The following is a 25,056-nucleotide window of genomic DNA, read 5'->3' as shown; positions in this document are numbered from 1 at the left end:
CTCGATCCAAAATTGAAAAATTCAAGCTCGTGTTATTGGTTCGTGTTGCGCGAATTCATGCCTTCTTGATTTCTTTATTTTGTCTTCCCTTTTTTTTCCTTGCTATTGTGTGGTGCAACTCACTATATCCACAATTCTTTGTTTAACTAATATACAAAAACAAATGAATTATTAGTTAGATTTGAGCAAGAAGAAGTGTTGAATGAATTGAACCAATTTTCATATGAATAACAGTATAACATATATTAATATAAAGTGAGCATATATTAGTGTAGAAATGATCATCTATTAATATGGAAATGAACAACTATTAATACATAAATGGACATATTTACATAATTGAATATGAAAATAAACATCTATTAATATATAAATGAACATGCATTAGTTTTAAAATGTCTATGGAAGATATCAATCAATGAACATGAAATATATACATAAATAACTTTTGAAGCTATTAATACGTGATTTATCATATATCCATATTAAAAAAGACATATATTGAAACTCAAAACTGATCCGAGCATGAAATATTTTAAGAAGATCACCAAAATATTAATATTTATCAAAATTCTAATGATCGTATATTAATATGTGAAAACCATATACATTTATGTGATTGAACATCTACCAAAATACAAATGAACATTCATCAAAATAATATTCCACTATAAACTAGGAAAAAGAATGAACATATATTATGATTATGTAGTAATATATAATTGAACATTTATATTAATGATTTTTTTTGTGAATGACTGTTTACTAATATATAAATGAACATTCATTAAAAAAAAATTAAAAACCCATTACGAACTAATTTAATTAATGCTTACTTTTCTCCAAATTCTTTGATGTTCTTCTCTGAAACTATTTCCTTCGTACCGCAAAAAAAAAAAAAAAAAAAAAAAAAATCTTCATATAGTCAAAAATCAAAATGCACTTGTTCAGATCACTAGTTTTTAAACGAAAATTATTAAAAATTACTTAAATGCAATAGTTCATACTTTTTTCCATGTTATATTCTTTGATGATATTCCTGTAACACAATTGCAGCAAAAAAATTATTAAAACTAGAGTTTATATACTCTTTTTCGAACTAAATATGTATACAATCACTTACTTCTTTGAATTTCGACCTTGATTGGTTGAATTCTATAGTAATTGAACAATTCTTTTGATAATTTGTCACAATTTTGTAGAAATTTTCGTATTTTTAAATGCAAAAAATTGGTTTAGAGAGATAAAATACAGAAAATGGGTTAGGAGAGAGAAAAAAGATATGAGAAAGGTGGTTTGATTTTTTTTTTTTTAATTTATATAGGGGGGGGGGAGGGTTAAAATTAATACAATTACTAATCTTACGGAAGGGGTGTTAAATGAAACTCTGTGTTTAGGGAGGGGTGTAGGGGAATATGCCTAGACTATATATAATTAAAAAAGACAGGTTACTAGTTTATTATTGGACTCAAAATGATCAACCTACAACAGCTTCAATCTTAGCCCAAACTTTGTATACCATGCATCAGCCCAATAATTAAGGATATGGATGAAGGGGAGGGCCAGATATAGAATAGCCTAATTTTGAAATAACTTAGGTCTTGTTTGATTGACAACATACAATTGCGAAAGTCAAAATTTATGAGATTTAATTAGTTGGATAGTTGTTTGGCTAACACAAAAAACAAAATTAGAATAATCAATTAAAATTTTCACTTCTGCGATGGAGATAAGTTAAGGAAATTCCTTCACTGAGATTTTTTTAATAAAAATTATTAAATAAATAAATTACACATTAATCAGAATACATTAGCGCCGCAATGCATTATTTATCAATCTAGCATAGTTAATAGCTAAGTATAATTTATTTTTATTTTTTTTCCATGTGTAATCACGTAGAGGTTCACATATAATCGTTTTAGTTTATCATAACGTATTGTTGATTGATATTCCGTACAAGAATAAACAATTTCTAGTTGTTAAAGGTGAATTGTTAATGCAAGTAAGTCGAATATTTGCTCTTCTCTATTAATACGCATTATGTGCTTTGGGGTTAATGTCATGCTAACAAAACTTTGAAATAAAGTAATTAAGGAGAAAATGATTGTAATAACGTTAACTTATTCAATGTTTTTAGGTTGAAGCTGTTAGGTTATTGACTTTTAATTTAGAATTTGAATTTGAAATCTGAAACTTTGTTGGAGAGGAGTTCTATTGTAAGTAGATTATCTTTAGATAACGAAATAGAACTCGTATTATGGTTGATTGGTTGGAAGGTATATCTTTTATCTTTATTCAAAGATTATAGTATTTACGTAATTTAATGATTTTTTTAATTTTTTGATAAATATGCCAATATTATAAATCAAAATTGAATATATGAACTATTTAAATTTTGATCATAATTACATGTTCAAACTATTAATATAAATGAAACATTTTTTCAAAAGTCTAGAATTAAAAACAAATTAACTTTTAGTTTGATTGAGTAAATTGAGTTGTAAAATGGTCCAATTTTCTGTTAAAGAGAGGATACATCCTGGAAACAACAAAGCAAAAAAGGATTATTATTATTAACTCAATGACAATGAGAGAGAATGAAGACCGCTTTGGCCGTTATCAAATTTTTTAAAATTGGAACAAAATATTTGGTACCAAACGGTCACATGGCCCAAAGTCCTTATCACATGTCCTTTGCAAATTGTTCTGGCTATTCTTTGCCGTTTTCTTTTTTGGACACCAAATATAACCTTGATATCAATCAATTTAATTCTTAAAAATGACCTCCAAACAAACGTGACTAATTTCGAAATTTTATGTTTAGTTTAAGGTTTTAGGATGATAAATTCGTATTTTGATAACTAGAGTTAAAGTCGTATAAAAGAAACAAATAACGATGATAATGACTTTAATTGATTGATGAGCTTAAGCTTGATTTAAGATTAGTAAATAAGATCAAATTAATAAAGTTTGCTAAACATATTTTATAAATATATCCCAAAAAAAAAAAAATTGGATAAACTCCTCGCTTATAATTAGAAGTACGTATTACTTACATTCTTGGTTTATCTTTGGATTTACAATAGTAATAGAACCAATGAAATAAGAGAGTATTATATTTTTCTAGAATATTATCATTTGGCAATACTTTAGAAAACCATGTTTAAATTATAGATATGATTTAACAAACTTATCACATAAAAGCAATAATATACACATTTTGGAATTGGGTAGTATCCCTCTAAGATAATAAATTTATTTTATTAAAGGGTATATATCCCACAAAGTCCAATAATATGTTTATGAGTTGTATTAGAAATTTAGAATTTAGTGAATAAGTAACCGATTGCTTCACTGGCAATGGGAAGCCAAAACTATTTGAAATTCTTCTTTTAAGCACCTAGATAATTTTCTGAATAATGATAACTGATAAGTGACATCTTTGTTTTTGAATTCAATAAATGGTTAGGTCATGAAATAATGATATAAATTCTAAATTAATTTTGAAAGTGTATCTGGCAACGACAATATATTTGATAAAAGTAATTACACCAAGTAAATAATCGATATTTATAATGAAGGAAAAGGTTGTCAAAAGTGTTGGAATCAAGAGAAACAAAAATGAAAATATCAATATCATATACGTCAAAAATTAATGATATACAAGAATACAACTTTATATAAAATGTTCAAATTTACAAGCAATCAATTTAAGTTCTCAAAATACAACAAGTGAAAGTTGTTAGAACAATTTTTCCTGTTTCAATTCGAGTCACATCTAAATGAGTCTAATAGGTCATAAATTATCGATTGATTGAAACACCGAAAAAAGAAAAATCTCTAATTCCCTTAGAAAAAAACCTACTACTAATAGAAAGAAATTTATAGCACTTTAAATAATTGTAAGTTTGTAACCCTATGAAAGAGGAATGGACCTCCACCAATTTCTCTCCTAATGCCTCTCTCAACCCTCCAAAAAATAAAAAATCAAAATTTTTTTTTTTATTAAAAAAAAACAGCAAAAAAATGTAAAATAAAAACTGGAAAACGAAAAAATAATCTGAAATTAGTGGGGTCCCAGTAAAAAAGCCGACACAAGAGACAATTATAAGACCCCTCCTTCTACCCCCAGCACATGCTGCTCTGCCTCTTCATTGACGCATTTCATCAAACACTTTGTGTTCTCTCTCTCGTTCTCTCTTTCCTCCATTCTTTCTCTCTCTACAACCTCTCTCTCTCTAATCCACTCTCCACCCTTTATTTTTAAGGAGAGAGAGGGGCTGTAGAGATCCCTGCATTATTATTTTTCGTGCACCAGAGATTATTAGCCAAAGATTAAATTTTTTTATAAAAGTTAGGAAAAAAAAAAACAGAGTTGAACAACAATGGAGGTTGCAAAGGCTTCGTTCATTGTATTGGTTGTTTTCTCTCTCATCTTTGCAATGGCTCAGGCTCAAGCTGCGGGTCCCGCACCTGCTCCTACCAGTGACGGTAATTTTTCATATTTTTTTTAATAATTTTTTTTTTGTTTAAAATAATGTGATTATTTCGTTGAAATTATTGAACTTTGATCGAAATTATGAGATGGGTATGTTGGTTTTCTGCATTTCCAATAACTATGGTGAAAATGCAAAAAATGGGTTGTTGTCAGATCCAAGAATTTTTGTTGTTTTTGAAACTGGGGTTTTTCGTTGGGAAATTTCATCAAAAACCTAACATTCATTCGTAAAAAACAAGAATGTATTTATGTTCTGCATTTTATTAGGATTGCGCATTTTGTAGATCTATGTCATTGTAGACAAAACTGGTGAAAACGAATCTGGTTACCCAGAATTTTATATATTAGAACGAAAGTTTTGAATTTTTTTTTTTTTTTTTGCCCCCTGTAAATTCAATGCATTGATTGTTTAACCATTATAAAAGTGTATATTATTGAAGTTTTAGATTTGTTCCCAAAATTTGAACAAATACTACGAGTATTAATTATTGCATTTTATTAGCCAAGGTTTCGGCTATTAAGGGTTTGGTGATTATATTAAATTTCAATAATTTTGAGAAATTAATAGAAAAAAAAGGTTTTAAATTTAAGCAATGGTATTATTTGTGGTTTTGTTTTTCCTGGATAGACGAGATTAAAGAGAAAAATGATGTAGACGAGATTTAATCCGGAGCTTAGACATTTTATATGATTGAAGTATGATGGAAATTAGAATAGTAGCAGATGGAATGTTTGTCAAAGGTGGTTGATTTAGATTTAGATAAGATTTACCTTCCTCCACTTCTTTTCCTAATAAATTAGTATCATAATGAAAATGATATCCAAGCTTTTACAATGTGCTTGCAATTTCTTTTGGTACTAATAAAATCTTGGTATATCATAGTTGAAATTGACACACTAGTTAGAATCATCACCCTCAACCACTTCATCGTGTATGAATTAATAATAGGTAGCCTAGTAGGCGATTACTCGTATATTATGAGCACACAGTTGACTTGTGTTGTTCAATTGATACCTTTCAGGGACAAGCATTGATCAAGGGATAGCATACGCGTTGATGCTCGTCGCCTTGGCGCTTACATACCTCATCCATTGAACAAAAATGTGCAACAATGGAGGCATCATCATCAGTAACATCACCTTGAGCACTAAAAATGACGAAAGTGCTCGTGATTTTTGGTGTATTTTTTCTTTCAAAAGATAAAAACGTGAGAGTGGGATTAGTGTAACTATTCCCAATTTGTTTAATTGATGCTTATAGAGAGTATGATTGATTGTGATTGACTAGGAGGTGTATTTGAGCCCTTTTAGACATGGTGGTGTAACATCTAATTTGTATTAGATGGGGTGATTATGAGTTCATTTGCACATAAATTTATCTCATCTAATACAGCTATGGCCTCTATCTCGTTCCTTCGGTTTCACAACCCCCCCCCCCCCCTACCCTCATTTGGTATTCTGAATACATTTTGCTTGCATTTGTAGTTCACGATCATTTAAGATTTTACCGACTAAACTAGTTGAGACTGCAATCATCGTATTTGTGTGTTGTTCTTGTGGGAGTATTCCATATCAAACAGATGGAGACAGACATAAAGTACCTTGTGTACTTATTGACAAAGAAGGGAGCTGAGGGTGATTTGTGTGCACCAACCTACCATTAATTGGTCTTATTAGAACGAAAGTTGTTCCGTAAAAACGAAAATTCCGTACTTTATAAAGTTATAAAATCCATTCTAAGTTTCCAGCACTTGAGTGAATATCAATATATCATGACATTTGATTGTCATGACCTTGACTATTTACTTCACTAATCTTGTAAAGCATTTTTTGATAATCCACACAATATTTTGTTAATCTTTAAACTTTTGGTGCTATCTCAAAGAAACGTGAAAATTGATACCAGTATAACATAATCTTGCTAGTAACTAGAATTATCATTTCACTATTCTTTATTAAAAAAAAAAAAGCAAAAAAGCTCAAGACCTGTTTATATTTACTTAATTTCAGTTCAGTTTAGCTCCAATCATATCAGCTCAGCTCCTAATTTCTTCTCTCATGAAATGAAAATATGAACAAGCATTAGTACTTTTTATAAATAACAATGCCTACTACCACATGTATTAGTACGACTGGAGGTAGTAAATTGGTCCTTTGATTTAGGTCAATTCATGCCGTCTTTGAATGGTGACTCATGAATTATTTTATATTTAAAATTGATTGTCAATTTTAATGAGAGGCGTCAGGCGTGAACTAAGCCTATTTAACACCAATAGAAAAATAAGACTATTATGATTAAGCAAATAAGCACAAAAGGTAATTACTCCGTACTAATTACTTAATTAGTGAGGTAAGAGAAGCAATACCTCATCGCTGGCGTCTGGCGAATCATAACTTAGTCTTCAACATGCATGCTCTTCCATTCTAAATCTACAATATTTTTTTTTTAATGAGTATTACGTTTGTCAATATATCAATGTCATTGTTATTTTTTTTGAATAAAGTCAAAAGTTTAAGATTTAAGACATTACAACAGTTTTAGTTTTCATCTATGATGAGAAGGAATTTATTTAATAAACAGCTACCAAAAAAAAAAAAAGAAAAGAAAAAAAGTCTACAATAATTGCCTTGTTAAGACTGTATTATTAGTTTCCTAAAATAAATTTGTACTCTACACTTGAGTAACTTTAACTATTTTTAACCTGATGTAAAAAAAAAATAAAAGAAAAACAATGATAAAAGAAAATACGAAGTATGAGTACTACTTATAATTGATGGACCAACGTTGTGTCCCATGAACACAATGTAGGGTCTATCAAATCAGCCACATTATCGCACAGAACAAACATCAGGACATGAAAAGACCATGCTAGATGATGCAGGATGTTGGTGCTGCATTATTGCATACAAGGGGACCCGAACCACATGCGCTTACGCGAATGAAAATTCATCACCCATACAAACCCCTTGCTTCTCATTTGAATCACCCATAACAAAACCCGAACTACAAGCATCTTGCGAAAAGAATGATGTAACCCAAATTGGTATACATATCAGCAAAAACAAAAGGTGAGAAAACAAAATGTACAAGGAAAACCGAGAAAACTCTCAGCAAAAATTTATCATTACTTTGGGATATACTGTACTTGACAAAAATTTTTTGCTCAACCTTGAAAACAAACCTGTTAAGTAACCTGACATAATCTATACCTGTGCTTGAGTAACCTCCAAAATTATATTTCAAGGTCCGAAGTTTTGTTCTTTGCTTTATTTATGTAGCTTTGAAGACTGTATTCTCTGAAGCCAAGTAACCAAAAACTGCATTCTTCATTGGATGAGCGATCTAATCCTAGTTATGTGATCTGCCAATAACTTTAAGCAGGGGTTATCCTAGTGTTAACTATGTATTTCACAACTTCATAGAATGAAACCACAATCCCGACAGATGGCCCTGCACGAGCAATACGAGGGCTAGCCCCTGCAAAGAGACCCTTAATTCCTCCATCCCTGTTTCCATATTTGAGCACAGCCATCAGTAACAGGGGCACACATAGGTTTATCATTGATAATAAAAAAAAAATGTAACAATCAAAAACACAAGAAAAAGCAAGAGTGAACGTTTCATTTCTCCATTGTAGTCACAATACAATTCACTCAGCAAAAGGAGGCCAACATTTCAACCACCCCCCCCCCCCCCCCCCAAAAAAAAAAAAAGAAGCCAAAACCGTAGGTAAAATCAAATTTTCTTCCTGCACATCTTCCATATTAAAGCTTCGTAAGACTAACATATGCATGTAGGAAAGAAAAATTTTCCACTAAACGCAATTTCATTTATCATACAGCCATGCTGGGAGATGTTTCACTGATGGTTAAAAATCTTGACTTACACATCTCTCTAAACCTAGTATCTTAAATAAATTTGTAAGGTTTTTTTTTTAAAAAAAAAACAAAAAAAAAAAAAAAAAAAAAACTTTTAAAACTACATAGATCATAATAGCTGAATTTTCAAATCATTAGTATGATGGCAAAAACCCATTTATTTCAATAATTTTCAAATTGATGATGATCAAGTTATCTAATTTATATTGATAAGGGGGGGAAAATCATATAATAAACGTAACCACAACTACTTCAAACAGTCTCATTGTCTAGTTCACCAGTTTACACCTGTCTACAGCAAAAATGTTTGCATTTCCTTTTTGAGAAACATTAGCAAAAAATATTTAGTTCTAACCAACATATCAGGCATCAAGCAATTTTCATGTTTGTCGAGATTCAAAAAAACAAAAAGTTTATCTAATTAAAGATAAAAGAGCTACCTCCAGATCTCCATTAGAGTCGTCCTAGTGGTCATCCTGAGTGCCTTGTGAGGATCCTTCTGGAATATCAACAATAACAGCGTTCAGAACTAAGATATTAAGAGGTTCATAAAACTATCCAAACAAATTCTACGAGGATATAAAGATTATAAAAACTTTTTTTAAAAAAAATTATAATAAAATGGCTGGGACTTAGTATGAGAACAGCAAGTTAGTAAGCTAAATACAGATAGAAAATGGTGGCCAAGGGGGATAGTTGTATTATCAAACAGGGTGTTAAACAATACAGTGCCTTCTTTCGAGAGGAAGGTGCTCTGCTCTCCACAACAAACTTTCACAATTAAGATGCATTCCCCTTAACCCAACCTACTATTAATACCCGCCCTAAAAAAAAACTACTATTAATACCCAAAATTAAGCAAGCTAACACAGCTATAGCAGAGAAGCAAAATAACAAACTAACAACCAACTTATTCATGGATTACTATTACACCCTCCACCCCAAAACTGATTTCTAACAAACTTCCAGCTCAGCATTCTTCTGGTTACTTCTTGGACCTTCTAGCATAAGTAAAACGGATATCAGGTTTGGATTGATTCCTTGCATAAAACCTCTAATTTGGGCCCTTAATCACAAATTTATTTTAGTACAAATTATGGATTAACACCCTTCAATGTTTTCCATTCATCATATGTTAAAATTAGCATGAGAACCCACATTTACCCTCACACTCAGAAGTAATTCACTTCGTGTCAGATTTTCTCCCCTTTGAGGGAAGTAGCTACTTTTTTTGTTCTGCCCAAAATGGTTTTATTCCTACTAATGTGACTTATTACAATGATTTGGATATGACTATAATGATTTAAGGTGCATAGCAAAGGGCCAACTAATTAGAGAAAACATAAAAAAAAAGATGTTGCCATAAAATTATGGAGACTAGATAGAAAGTGGTATCATAAAGGTGATATTATACTCAGTAACAGAAAAGCATTGGAGAGGATTTAGAAAGAGGCTAGACTATTAGAGATAAAATTATAGTAGGAGCTACAAGCCTACAATACCAAGAATTTTTTAATTTTTTAATTTTTATTTTTTAATTTTTTTTTTAAAATAGTTGTGGATAATTAATTACATAGTTACATTTAAGTATTGAATAAAAATCACCAATTTACCAATCTAATTAATGGCTTAAGCAGTTTAAATGTATTATGAAGCACCTTATCATTGTCAAGGTGAAGAGTCCAAATATGTGAACCATCTTTTAGAATCTGACAATGGACTGGAAGAAACTATTTAAAGACGTTAAATTGCACACATTGGGATTTAGGAATAGAGTTACGTAATTTTGCACATTTTGCACTTAAGCACAGTATAGATTCAATGGACCACTTCAGGGTGGTCATCTGTCAAAAGTCCAAAACTCCAAATAATAAACTCCAGTATCATGTCCAGCCAAAGAAAGCAGATTTTGTTTGAATCAAGCAGATTAAGTTTGAATCACACCTCTATTTGTCTGCGTGTTCTAGCCACATCCAAAGGACATGTAGCACCAGCAGCTAGGCTTCCAGCCACAAACCCAGAAGCAAAATTTGACCCAAGAATAGTGATGGCACTTGCTTCATCTCCCGTTAAAGTACTAAGTCTCCTCCTCATCTATTGTGTGAAGGTACCCATTAGCAACAATAATTAGAGCAACAAAACAAAACACTTTCAGCAGTACAGAACAAAAAGAATAAGATCATACAGGTTCAAGGGTTGACCAGCAGATTGCTGAAAAGGGTACATCACGAGCAAGTTGTGCTCCAAGGCCTGTCCAGAGAACGCGGTAACTTTGCACTGTCAAAGGAAAGTAGTGAACATATGTCAGATACTTAAATAGGCATTAAGATAAGCCCGAGGAAGGGAAAAAAAAAAACTTCAAAGGACTAAAAAATAACGATTGAAGACTGCAAAAGGAGACTGCATTGGTTACATAACAGCCAGGATGAACTTACACTTGCTTTGAGAGGATGCATTTTTGGCATTTGAAACAACCCCAATTAAGGTCTTCAATACACCAGGAGGCTTCTTCCCAGTCTCCTTGAATGCCTACAATAAAGAGAGAAAAAATTCAGATTTGAGAGGGCCAAAACAGCATATTTACAGTGATTCACCCAACAAAGTTAATTAAAAAAAATAGTAAAAACAGTAGTGCATCCCTAATCTAGCAAAACAGGAAAGGATAAGCACCTGCATTCGTGTTCGTGCAAGTTCAATTGGATAGCATGTGGTACAAGCTAAGGAGCGTGCTAAAGCACCGGCAACAAATGGGACATATGGCTCTACACTTGGAACATTATCAGCTGCAAATTCTTCCATACGGATGCGGAATACATCATAAAAGGGAAGATAAATTCCCACCTGTTGTGACACACAGCAGAGCTTACCTTGTCAAACCTAAAACTTAAGTGGGTAAAATTGAGATCACATTTATCTACAAGAAGCTCACCATCGGTATAGCCAGTGCCAAACCAGCATTTGTTCCTCTCCATAGTCTAGTAACTCCTTCCTGCACAGCGACTAAAGTTAAAAACCACCCTAACATAGAAAGAAAAAAAAAATGAACACAAAGTAAAGCTAAAGTATACAACTAACAATGGTGTGGACCTTATAGAATTGTGATCGCAGGTAATAGATTCACTGCTGAATAACATAGACGGATCAACAGAACACAGACAGTTATAAATTTCCAACATTTAGAACTCTAGCACAAATACCCACAAAACCTTGGGCAGACAGATCAAACACAAACAGCAGAAAGGTTTAAATGTACAAAAGGGAGCCTACAGGGATGTACAATCACAACAAATTGAATTGTCAACATAGGTGTGTTATCAGCCCCTTTTTTGCTGTATTGCTTTGTTGGGTCAATGGATGTAAGATATATAACCCCCTTGAGTAGAAATAAGGAGCTAACCACACTAACCTGTTGGACAATTTTGCACAAAACATCCAGAGTTCCTTTGTATTGAAAACAATCAGGTGGACACATCGATACCGTTCCCTGAATGCCAGCTCGTGCACATGACGGGGAACACCTTAAATCTGCAAACAACTGCAATCAATAATAAAGACAGGATAAGTAAAGAATGAATGTTATATATAAACATTCCATGCAATAGCACTGGTTTAGTCTTTAATAGTAAAAAAAAATATACCATATTTGGTCCAAAAACTGCCATGCGACTAAGGGCATTACTTAATGGATGTGCATATTGAGCTCCTGCAGCTTGTGCTTGCAACCTTGTCTGCCATAGATGAGAGATGCAGATGAGTATTATTTACACGGACTAAAACCCAGTATATACAATAAACTCCTTAGATCACCAAATTCATTTGACCATGGTTAAAATATAAAAGTTGTATGGGGTGGCCAAAATCAACGGCAGATAAGCTAAGAGGCTGGCAAATCCTCTCCCAAGCCATCAATCTAAATCAGAGTATCAGACACAGTCCGCACAACTAAGCAATATTAGCATAATACATGCCAACCACCTTCACGTAAGGCATAAAGAGGCTGTTACATGTAATGTGTTTTGTTGCACTTGGGCCATTATAAACCTCCAAAACCAGTCACTAGATGCACTCTCTGACAGTCTGACCCTCAAGGCCCTATTCAACGGAAAATAACTTAAGTATCACAAGGAATTTTATCAGTGAGGCCAATAATTTTCTACTTCTGTAAACCATAATCCAGCATCTTGACTTAATGACTTGTGAAGCATACATTCTCACTTCTAATTGTTATCCAAAACAAAGGTAAACCTACACCATACCCAAAGCATGGAGAGTACTTCAACAGCTTTGGAGCAACATGCCAAAATGAACACTAAACTGTAGTCCAGCCAAGTTGCCAAACTACATGACATATCCTACATGAATAACTAAAATGAAATGCAGCAACTGCTACCCTAGAGGCATATAAATATATAATGTACCTTAGTCACTTACATCTGTACATTTCCTCCCTATGCCTAGCCAAAAGCGAAATTCATACTAGGTTATCGTTGTTTCCGTTGCAAAGTCCTACTTACGAAATCGACAGTCTCTTATAACACACAATACCAATAGAAATCACCATTCAAACCAATCCTCTACCCCCCAAAAAAATTCAGCAAACCAACACATGAACACCCACTTATATCAATTAGCATAAGAATAACTATAGATAACCAGTAATCTAATTATCCCAAACAATGCATATTCTTACAACAATATAGCTCAAAACCTCAAATTAACTGAAACTAACACAAACCTTGGCAACATCAAGAGGATTAACAATGACAGCAGAGAGAAAGGCAGCACCAGCAGCAGAAAGCGCATTTGCAGCCAAATTAGTAGATCTTGTATCACTTGAACATTTCTTCTTTGACTGATTTTGAGGTACAGATTGAGATTGTGGCTTCAATAACCCATGAATCATATGTTCAGACATAACAAATGCATTAATTTCTTCACTCAAAAACCCATTATTATCTTCACATGATTCCTCGGACCTCATCCACGGCTTATTATTGATGTGTGTTTCTTCAGATTCCACCATATTTTTCTCCACTTTTTTCTCCCTACAACCCCAAAATAAAACCCCAAAAAAAAAAAAAAAAAAAAAAACAAATGGGTCACTCTAAATTAACGAGAATTTGATACCCAGAAACCAAAAACTCAATAAAAATAAAGAACAACGGAATTAAAGTAACAGAATATTGAAAAGGGGCAAACTTTATAGCAAAATATAAGAAAGAATATATGCGAATATTGGGAAAGGATCATAAACACGTAATAACAATCTAACAATATTATTAAGAATTAACATGAATTTCATGAAATGAGAGAGAAATTACCAGAAACAGGAGAGAGAAAGAGAAGCGAAAAACCTTGAAGAAGGGTCTAGGGTAGCCGCGCAAAGGTGGTGTTTTTTTCAACTATTACAGTGTTGGGCTCCGGCAAATTGCTTCTTTTTTATTTTGTTTTTTTATTTTGTTGTTTTATTTTGGTTCTCCTATTTTTTTTTTGGTGAAAAGTCAATTTTATTTGGTTCCTTTCAAAGTCAAAATTTCTCAAAGAAAAATTTGGTGTAGATGAAATTGGAATTATATATGGTCCAAGGTGGAAGGTTTATCAATGTAGACCTTAAATATTAAAGAGATTTACTATTAATTAAGGATAATTAAGGTATATGTATGGTTAATAATTAATATATCACGGTATAAAAAATGTATCACTAACATCTTTAATGTTGCATTTAAGATTATAATATATGCTTAATTTATTATGTCTTTGTTATTCCTTAATGTATTTCTAATATTAAAACATATTCGAATTGTGTTTAGAATTGTATAATGATAATAGACCGAATTCAAAATCGAATCGATTGAAATCTTTTCAAATCAATGGATTTCTCAGCAATCAAATTTAGCAACATATCGGATTGTGATGACTTATAGAGAAACCGAATATATTGATTAGTTTGCCACCTTGAAATCCTTGATTTACAAGCAAATTTTTGGAAAGCCATGATTAATTTAGTTTTCTTAACACTTCATACTTCGTATGTAGTTATTGTACATTACTAGTAATGACTTGATCATATTAAATCATCTTGTTTATTCCCCCACCTAAAATCTTAAAATATCCCTTGATGAGAGAGCTTAAGAGCTCTCACCCAAAAATATGTGTATCACTTATTAAAATGGTTAAAAACTTAAACGTTGCTTGTGAATTTGATTAATGTGTATATATATGGCTATACGATTTATACCTTGTAGCGATAATGCTAAAAGTTAGCAATAGCAATTTCAAATTTTTACACTTTTGCTTACTTTTACTCAATAATAGTGCTAAGCTATCAACACAATGTCGATATAAGAGCAAGATATTCCAAAAACTTGGTAGAATAATTGCATTATAGCATGGCAAAGAGGGAAGTTATGTTTGATCTTATCTATGATGTGAATGGGCAAGCAAAAGAGGACCTGTAAAAGTTAGCAATACGTGTAACCCATTTTTAGGATTTTGGGTTTTGAGGTGGACATTCAATATTATAGCTACGTACGTACGTGTGAACTGCCATGATCCAATCAAGTTATTTATTAGAAACAAAATCATGACGTACCAATTAATATCAAGGCATTGATATGCTTCTATTTAGGCTGACGGCTGCCATTACGCCATGTTCACCTTTTAAAATGTCACATAATCCACCAATATTATTATTTTATGAATAATTATTATACATGTAATGCAATTTAAGCATTTCTGACTTCTAATATAAGATATGTTTATATTAATCTTAGCTTCAAAATTGTGATGGAGAATGGAGTTGTAGAAATGCAAAATGTGTGCTGTTATTATATGTAACATAATGTTAAATAGTTATTATTAATATAAAATTTTATAAATTCTCATTAATATATATCTACACACATTAAAAAGTGGAAGCTTGGTTAAACATGGGAGGCATAGTAATCTGAATCTTGAATCAATGAAGAAACACTATTAAATTCTCTTAATATATAATTGAATACAATTATAACCATGAGAGCTATTGTTAGATTTGTCTCAATGTATATTTTTGTGGTATCATTTTTTTTATACTACCTTCGATTTTTTTTTAGTTGCAACTTTGGGGTATTATTTGAATGATATAAGATATTTCAAAGTTGCAACTAAAAAAAATGAGGTAGTATTTTTGTTTATACATTAAATAAAGATATTTTTCCTAAAAAAAAGTAAAATTAAAGATATTAATGATCAAATGTATACTTTGAAGAGCACACAAATCAAAACAGGATTTTTTGATGAAATTAATGCATTGACAAGTGTATCAAATTTTATTGTGTTGTTGTCTGTAAAACTAATATAGACCGATGCCGAAAACAATAATTAATACTTCGTACAAAGTAAAATAGAAGCAAAATCTTAGACCGTATGAACATTTTATTTTTATTTTTTTTTTTGACAAAAATGAACATTTTATTTGACAACCAAGGCAAACAAGCATTTGAGAGAAGAGACTAAAAGTGAAATGCAGGGAAAAAACGATGAGACAGCCCATGCACACTCAAATACTGATCCATGCCCAATGAGCACGTTGGCCTTTTGTTTAAAAATACACTCCTAATTAAAGCCCAATTTCCTTTCTATAAGAAAAAGCCCAAAAAGTTAATCTGGTCCATTTAGAGTTGAATTTTACCACAATTGTTTTCTTTTATAAGATCACTACCGACATGGTAACCTGGGTAATGGCCTGTTCTCTTCAGCTGAGTTCAGTTCAGTTCAGTTTGGTTCAGTTCATTTCAGCTCCAATAAGTACAGTTCAATTTAGATCTTAATATCTTTCTCTCATAAAATGTTCAGTTTAGTTTAGTTTAGCTCTAGTAAGTTCTGTTCAGCTTAATTCAGTCAATCAGAAGAGACCCTAAGTAAACTTCGACTCTTATTGAAAATTTATCCTCTCGTCTAATTTCTACATATCAACGCTTTATAACTTTTGTTTATTGTTAATCAAGGAAATAGATGGTAAATGCAATGTAAAGTTACAGTATGAAACGGGGCAGCTAATCATATAATAAGAACACGGTGAAAATTTACAATGTAAAGTAAATTGAAATAAGAATATGTAGTAAAGACTATAGAGTATATAAAAAGTATTGAATAAACAACGGAAATCATTGCAATTAATAAGAAAAGAAAGGGCTTTTTAAAAAAGAATTAGATTAATCAACATACTAGCTTCGTAGTTAAGATGAGCCATTATGCCGCTTTATTAACTTAACCTTCCAAAACATGGGAATGAAAATAGTATCAAGCATACTTATAAGGGAAATATAGGCATTTACTTCGAGAGGCTATTATGTACACCCAGGTGGTCGGGTGTACTGTACACCAAGAGCCATTTATGCTTATTCAATTAACAGTACACCAAGAGCCATTTATGCTTATTCAATTAACAAATAATTGGTACACGTGGGTGTACATAACAAATTCTAACTTCTATGAGTCTATCTCCAAGTTAAGACCAATCACACCATTCACACGTCTTCTCATAGTCGTGCTTCTTGTAAGCTATCGTTCTTTAACACAATCGCTTTCGCATCCGTAGTACTCGCAACTCATCTACAACGAACACAAGGACCCCCACGCTACTCAATACTAATAGTACGTTGCCGTAAGGACCTCGTATAACGACCCCTAATCCAACCCCATCATCGCCAAGAAAAAGGTTTTCCAATTTCCAATGTTCTCTCTTTTTCTTACCTTTATACTTAAAAAATTAAATCGCCGCCAAAAGCACACCCTATCCATCCACGTACACATTCACCTTAATAATGAAATTAGCTTCGGGTGGTTACTTCATTGATGGACGTATGATCGATGGATGAACATCAAGCCTCAGCTCATTAGCAAGAAAAACGAACTATATACGAAAATTAAGGAAATGCTTATTAACATGGCAAGTTTAATTAGGTTTCTAATCGTGCATTAGGAGAGCATGTTAGGATGTATTTAGGATGATTGCCTTAACTAAGAAGCACCCATTCACAAATAAAGATATTCTATTTTAAGGAGTAGGAAATTCTAATAATTATATATATGGATTTTGTTCAAATAATTTATATTGACCGAATAATGTTCAAAACCTTATCCGTTATCCATACTTTTGGAGGTACCTTACCAATGTACCATATATTATCCTCCTCAAAATGGATTAATACATCAATATATAATATACTATTAATTTTTTTTTTTTTTGAATAACTTATACTATTAATTAATAGATCAAGAAGATGAGAATACCTAAAAGTATTAAAGCAATTACAAAATGCATAGTACGTATTATTCATATAGATTAAATAGATCGAGGATACCTAAAAGTATTATTATAATTGTATTATAAAATGTTATTTATATAGGGTAAATCATATCATTACGTATGGTAGCAAGCACAAGCTTTTTTCAACTGTTTTTGTTTTTTTTTAATAAAAAATAATAATTCATGCAATAGTATCCATAGGATCCTTTATTATATACGTAGTAATATTTATCAATTTATGAATATGTATATTGTATATACCTATATATATTGGCATTATATCATCAGTTGAAATTAAAGTTTGCAAAGAAATGGGTAAGAAATTTTTTGTTAAGATCAGAAATGAGCATGCATAATAAATATCTGCAGAAAATAAAGTTTGTTAAGAAATGGGTGATAAATTTTTTTTCCAGCATATATGCTTTGGTAAGGAATGATGATAAGTACGTAGTAGAAAAGAAAGAGCCTAGCATGAAAGAGAAGAGTATGTCAAGATAGCCAAGGAGACTGCCTGACTAGCCCTTTTGAAAGCTCCAATTAACCAAATTTATATGTTCGCGCTTTGTTCTCTTCATCTCATTTAGAAACGTTTTAGTAAAAATAAAAAGAATTTCTGTTAAATGAACAAGTCAAGTTCTGTATAGCAACAATAATACGGAGTATGTAAATTTCAAGAATTTATTTTTCCAAAAAATGACTTTAAGTAAGCAAAAGTTTATAACATACGGTAATACCTTAATTAAGTTCAAAAACCGTCAAAAAAAAAAAAGTTCAAAAATATAATTTGTTTAGAAAAAAAAGTTCAAAAATATAACGACTGCTTTGGCAAAAATTTTTCAACAAATAAATAAAATTTTGTAAAATTGAGTTAAGAAAAAATAATTAAAATTCATCAAAAAAAATCTTTAATATGTAGTAAAAGATGAGATGAAGAGAACAGAACCGTAATAATTAGATAATAAACCTTCGCAAAAAGAAGCAGGCAAGTCATCCTTGGCTACTAAACCATGACTCTTAACCCTTCATGTAAGGCCCTCCTTTTCTTAGAAAGGCAACTCATAATTCTATTTATGAAATGCCCCTAAATATTTTTTTGTTGGTGCAAAAAATGCCCCTAAAATCCTAAATATTTGGATGCACTCTAATGCCTTGAATTTGCCTAGTATATATAGCCACTGAAAAATACTATAGTGTATGTCAGATTTGCCGTTGCCCATAATTTTTAGGCCCATTCTTCAATAATATCTTCCTCCACGGCTCCACCCATATCTTCTTGAATCTTATGCTCTTTTACCCTAAATTTTAGCATTGTCCCCCTCTTTAATAATCTAATTCCTTTATTTTTCTTAAAATTATTTATATTTAGACGGTCTTCATAAATAAAGAAATATATGAGGGACCATATATGGTCAAATGTACGTAGACCATTATTACAAGTACACAATCTTCAATTCTTCATACACCTCGTATGTATAAACTTTACCATCCAAATAGTCAAAGTGGAATAATTTTTTACTCGGAATTGTACATCATGTATAAACTTTTTAAAGATTTACCACTAACTAATTGTATTGTGACGTCATATGAGATTGACATGAAAGCATATGTACGCATCATAAATTCATAAGCCACTCGATATCTATCATATCACAAACTTTTTTTCCTTATGGTAATCAATAAAAAGTCGTAGACTATTATATAAGGTCAACAATAAAACACGAATGAATTCCATGTCTATGTTTTTCAGATAAGAGTGAAGCTTATTAGTGCGTGGTCCAAAAAGTAATGATCAATCGCTTTGATTTATTGTGCATATATTTATTCTCCTCTCTAAATTATATCCACAACTTACAAACAATTATGCTATTATTCTTATTTCTTAGGAGTAACATTTTCTAAAGACATATTTACATTGACTACAGTAAGAATTTGATTTGGTAATAGGAATAAAATAGTTGTTTGAGCCTTTGAGGCACTTATATAATTTGGCAAGTTAAAGTACATTTTTATTTCACATACTAATTAATAAAGGGACAATTATTTATTAATACACCATGTATTTATGTAAAATAAGAACTATTTTAAATTTTTTTTTCCATGTATAGTGGTCCTATACTTCTATATACTACGTATTTTAGTTTTTTGAATTGTAATATTGTTAGATTTTATGCCCAAGCAATTGTCCTGACAATACCATTTTTTTTTTTCCAATGGGGGCTATATACTATGCATCTTCTTATATTATTGTTGACTAACATTTGATTCCATCTTTATATTTACAAAAAAAACTTTATTTGGTTAATTTGTTAAAAAATAAAAAAAAATTAAAAAAAATGTATTTTTAATTTAGTTTATCATTTTATAATTATATATTTCTGTCCCACCTCTTAGCTCTTCAAATCATAAGGCAATGTAGGATAATATTAGTATGCCAAAAATGGAATATATTCCATAATTGAGACAGTGTCAGATTTATGGGGCGGCCACACAGATTGTGGATAATTAGGATCGTGAGCAATGTGGACATCAGATTGAAAAAAAAGTATTAAACCTTTTTATTATTTTTTTAAAAATTTGTTTACCCTAAAAAATCCACTACATTGCAATTGAATTTGGACCATTTTTCTGGTCGGTTCAAATTTGTGATTGGACCTTTTGTTTTTGAAGATCTCCAAAATATTTGCTACTCCATTATCTTTATAATAATAATAATAATAATAATAATAATAATAATAATAATAATAATAATAATAATAATAATAATAATAATAATAATAATAATAATAATAATAATAATAATAATAATAATAATAATAATAATAATAATAATAATAATAATAATAATAATAATAATAATAATAATAATAATAATAATAATAATAATAATAATAATAATAATAATAATAATATTTTTTACAAGAATAATATTCTAATTAATACAAATGTAAAATAAACTTTGGACATATTTATAATACACTAGATTGTATCTAAAAATAGACACATTCAAAGTTATTTTTTTTTTTCAAACAACACCAAAGTTATTCTAGATGAACTTAAATTATTTTAAATAATTATTTTACTGAATTTAAATTATTTTTGTTGTACTTAAAATAATTTTTACTAGTTCCCTATTATAATTCTGCTTTAGAGTTACTGATTTTTGCTGAACTAAAATTATTTTCACTAAATAGTACTCGTACTTTTTTAAGGTGAACTGACAGGGCTTTGTCTATAATAGTTTTAGGGTCTGTTCACATTTACTGAACTGAACTGATTGGAGCCAAACTGAACTGAACTGAGTTGAAATGAATATTTTATGAGAGAAGAAAATTAGGAGTTGAACTAAACTGAATTGAACTGAACTGAATTGAAATTAAGGTAAAGTGAACAGGCCCTTAGCCATTGATGACTACAACAATGTCCGTTACTAATTTATGCTTAGTAATATAAATATCATGCATTCATGCTAGCTATCAGCCTAGCACTAAAAGACTCCTCCAATAATAGTACGGAAAAAGTCAAAAATACAAAAAAAAATTATTTAATTTTGTTGGTACATACCAATAATATACGAGAAACATAAAGAGAGTGTTGGCCGGATAGTAAGCACAACACTGATAAATTAAATAACTAACATATCTCACTAAAATAGTACTCCGTACTTGTATAATATAAGCAACCAATTCTATTTATTGATACAATAGTAATTTAATTATCTCAAAAATAGAAATATCTAAAGCCCTTAGGCTGTTCTTAGTAACTCCCCTTCGACGATCGAATTAGATTGTAGAATGTTATAGTCCTTTCTAGAAGAGGAAAATATGATGTAGGTCCAAACAGTTAGATAAATTACTTGTCTTTGTTACAGATATGAGTGATGACATGATTGTATTTCTTGATGAGTTGATCCTAAGTAAATTTTTAATGGTGAATTTGTGGTTTAATCTAATACAGTAATAACGGCTAGATTTAATTGAGTTTAGATCCTTGGAAAGGAAATTTTCATCATTTTATTGGTAATTGGGCCTGAATTTAGCTTGGCCCAATTTATTTATTTATTTATTTATTTTGAGCAATCAAACAATAATTACTTTTGATTTTTCCTTTTTATTTTTCCATTTTTTATAAAATGGAATAAAGAGGGGTGATTTCATTACAAAACTACTCCGATCCCTCTATCCTTAAATTACATTCCTACTTCAAGCATTATTCCTCACATAATAGAGAGAAGTAGGAATGTAATTTATAGACGGAGGGAGTAGTGTTTAGTCGGCCGAACAATGCCCCGGTCATACATTATTATATATTATTATATTGTAATATAGTCATGCATTATACTTATATAGATAAATTTAACAATCCTTTTGTCCCTAGGAGCTACTAGGTAATAGTTACATTGAATACTTATGGAGCTTATCCTTTGTGTATTTTATTAAACCTTGTGCTTTTCACTTGGTGATGATTGACATTATATTGATGTGTGGTCGCAAAAGTATAAAACTTGATTAATCATCAAGATATTAGTTTTAAATAATTTATTTATTTTCAAAATAATCATATTTGGTTGTCATGTTCTCAAATATATTTAATACGTAGTGTTAATTTAAAATGAATTGCATTTAAAGCTTATGAAAATTAGATTACTTATATAATAAATCTAACAATAATAACCTACTTGACGCATAATGCATTGCTGGCACCAATCTTTTATAGGTTACAAGTATAATTTTAAACAAAATAAAATTATGCATCAGTTTGATTTTTCCAATCTTTTATAGGTTTAATTGTCTAATATAAAATGAAATGGATATATTAATTAATCTTATTTAAAAAGAATAGGATAGATGTTATTTGTATTGTTCAAAATTCTCATATTTACATAACAAATAAAAAAATGAAGGGGAAATCTTATCAATAACACCTTGAATATCGAATAGTTATAAACTTGATTATTGTCAAAAATGCTACAAGTATTATTGTTTATAAACAATTTTTGCGATAATTACAAAAATATTTAAATTATTATATCATAGAAAACTTGCTATCAATGAACTAACAAAGCCATGATCGTTGCATGTTGAACATTTTTCATGCCCTCTAATATTGCCATGATTTACAATCTTCTTAACCGAGACTTCAAGAGAGTTTATCAATATGTTGTAACCGTGAAGAAGATAACCGATTGATTCATTTGATTATAAATCATATACCAACTCGAACAAATCTCATACAGAGACATATACTGCACTTAATTGTCGTAGAATTTGGATAGAATATAAAATGGGCCTGGGCAACCCGAATAAGGAAGAGGAGAGTTTGGTCCACAAACTAGGCTTTGGTGCGTTCTTCCATAGGAGTTACTTATCTACCTTATAAAGTGAAACCACATATCCTCTTTCTACAATGTGGGACACTCACAAGTGGGATACAATGGGTTACAGGATCGATAAAAAAATAACGTTAGAAGACATTATAGACTTATAGTCTTACACTAAAATTTCCTTTATTAGTAGGTTAGGTTCTGTTGAAGGATCATCTCAACCAAAAGGTTAAGCTGATAGTTAAGGCCCAGGAATATGTTATATACACCCGGCGCGAATTAATTCCACTTTAAAGGAGGGGTGGATGAGATTCGAACCCGTTACCTTTATGTCACGTTGGCTCTGATACCATGTTGAAGGACCATCTCAACCAAAAGTTTAAGCTAATAGTTGAGGCCCAGAAATATGTTATATACTCTATCATTAGTTAGGACAAAATAGAAAACGCCATTTAAGTGATTAATTTACCATTATTCTATAATCATTAACTCGAAAAAGATTCAATTCCACCCTATAACCATATGATAGAGAGACATTTATCATTTTTTAAGTGATTTATTTACCATTCTTTTTATCAACGTGGAACACTCATATATATGTATTGATTGGAGATATAGTTATGCAATATTCAACACTAATATCAAGTAGATAATTAACATATACTTGTACTTTAACTAGAATATCCAATCTTTTACTGCATTATTTCCATTGAATTTTATTACATAAATTTAAACTATATATGTCCTAACAAAAGTTCTAAATTTTTTTTTTTTTTAAAACATCCTAACAAAAGTTTTAAAGGATAATATTTATTTTAAAAAAAATAATAATAATAAAAAAAAAAATTAAAGGATAATATATATACAGTATATAATAAACAATAATAAAAAAAAAAGGCGTGAATTTCCAATTTAAACTTCTTACCTTGCTGCATCAGATCATGAAAATGCTGAGGCTATGAACTCGTCACCATTGAAAAATATGAATTCCATGGAAGAGAAAGCCTAGCATGAAAATGGAGAGTTTGTCAAGTTAGCCTCGGAGACTGCCTGACACCAAATAATGCGGACCTTATTATCTTACAATACCTTCATCCAAAATTAATAGTCCCGTAATAGTTTTAATTAATATCACTATCACGTATAATATTGACTATTTATTCTGGATGAAGAGAGTACGTATTGACAAAGATTTAAAATCGACAAAATAATAGACGCAGGCAAGTCATCCTTGGCTACCAAACGATAAAACTCTCAACTTCATGTAAGGCCTCTCTTCCTCACAAATAAATGCCTTTTGCTTGAGTTGCTTATTCTAATGTTGAAGCCTCTCTATTTATACTAGAAGTTCAATATATTTTGTGACGTATATGTGAATCGACTTTATTTGCTGCATCTTATCTTAACTATTTTTTACCAAAATTGCCCATCTAGGGATTTATTCTTTCATGATATAGGGACCAAAACTTTGACTTGGAAATTAAATCATTGGTGATCTTGACATTTAATATGGAATAAAGTAGGAAATTAAAAATTGTCAACTAGGGCATGTAATATTTTTTTACATGGAATATAATCAAAACTTCCAGCAGTATACATACTAGCAATTAGCTTTCAAAATTGTGTCATTTTCTTGTCACTTTTTTTTTTTTTGATGGAATTTTCTTTTCTAAAGGTTACACCAAAAATAATTTCAAAAAAAAATTAACCATGAATTATTTATGCCAAGATGTGAGGATGTCCACTACACTCAGTATATTATGTTCATGGTCTAGTTACACTCATTTTTTGCTGGAAGCTTCCTAAATGAGCAAAAATATATTGGGAAAAAAAGCTTAATATGGAATTATTGCATTACAATATTAGCTTATGAATATATATACAAACATAAGATCAAAAGATTGATACAATTTGATTAATTAAATCTTGTCATTTATAATGATTAGCTGTCATTAAATCACAAAAAATCACAATCTCAACAATTATACAATTAATAATTACATTAAGTAATATTAGCTGAGAGTTGTACATAAGACGTTTGTGTATGGGAATTGAAGTGAAAACCAT

At 30.5% G+C, this 25,056-nt stretch overlaps 1 protein-coding gene and 1 long non-coding RNA gene across 3 annotated transcripts; one reads left to right on the top strand and one right to left on the bottom strand.

Annotated features, from left to right (window-relative positions):
* The first annotated feature begins 3,950 nt into the window (after positions 1 to 3,950).
* Positions 3,951 to 5,909, top strand: LOC145631593 (uncharacterized). Its single transcript, XR_014112406.1, has 2 exons — positions 3,951 to 4,491; positions 5,521 to 5,909. It is a non-coding gene; the product is annotated as an uncharacterized LOC145631593 (long non-coding RNA).
* A 1,674-nt stretch (positions 5,910 to 7,583) lies between these two features.
* Positions 7,584 to 13,924, bottom strand: LOC145631592 (mitochondrial carrier protein MTM1-like). Of its 2 annotated transcripts, none has more exons than XM_081683706.1 (11): positions 13,732 to 13,924; positions 13,113 to 13,422; positions 12,016 to 12,105; positions 11,784 to 11,912; positions 11,307 to 11,366; positions 11,048 to 11,218; positions 10,813 to 10,906; positions 10,563 to 10,654; positions 10,322 to 10,471; positions 8,818 to 8,876; positions 7,584 to 8,005 (listed from the first exon to the last, which is right to left on the bottom strand). In XM_081683706.1, the coding sequence occupies exons 2-11, from the start codon at positions 13,398 to 13,400 to the stop codon at positions 7,873 to 7,875; spliced, it is 1,266 nt and encodes a 421-aa protein (XP_081539832.1). In that variant the 5' UTR covers positions 13,401 to 13,422; positions 13,732 to 13,924; the 3' UTR covers positions 7,584 to 7,872. The 2 variants fall into 2 exon arrangements, with proteins under 2 accessions (XP_081539832.1, XP_081539831.1); XM_081683705.1 differs by having other exon boundaries at positions 13,699 to 13,923.
* Between the last annotated feature and the right edge of the window lie 11,132 nt (positions 13,925 to 25,056).

The sequence above is a fragment of the Chenopodium album genome, chromosome 5 (assembly GCF_948465745.1).
Source record: "Chenopodium album chromosome 5, dcCheAlbu1.1, whole genome shotgun sequence".
Taxonomy (NCBI): Eukaryota; Viridiplantae; Streptophyta; class Magnoliopsida; order Caryophyllales; family Amaranthaceae; genus Chenopodium; species Chenopodium album.
Note: the sequence above shows the minus strand (reverse complement) of the source record. Positions and strands in the feature narration are given on the sequence as shown.

Coding starts and splice junctions, on each gene's coding strand:
- LOC145631592 (XM_081683706.1), bottom strand. CDS start 13,400: ATGGTGGAATCTGAAGAAACACACATCAATAATAAGCCGTGGATGAGG. Junction 11,913..12,015: donor CAGTTTTTGGACCAAATATG/GTATATTTTTTT, acceptor TATTGATTGCAG/TTGTTTGCAGATTTAAGGTG. Junction 8,877..10,321: donor GAACACGCAGACAAATAGAG/GTGTGATTCAAA, acceptor TTGATATTCCAG/AAGGATCCTCACAAGGCACT.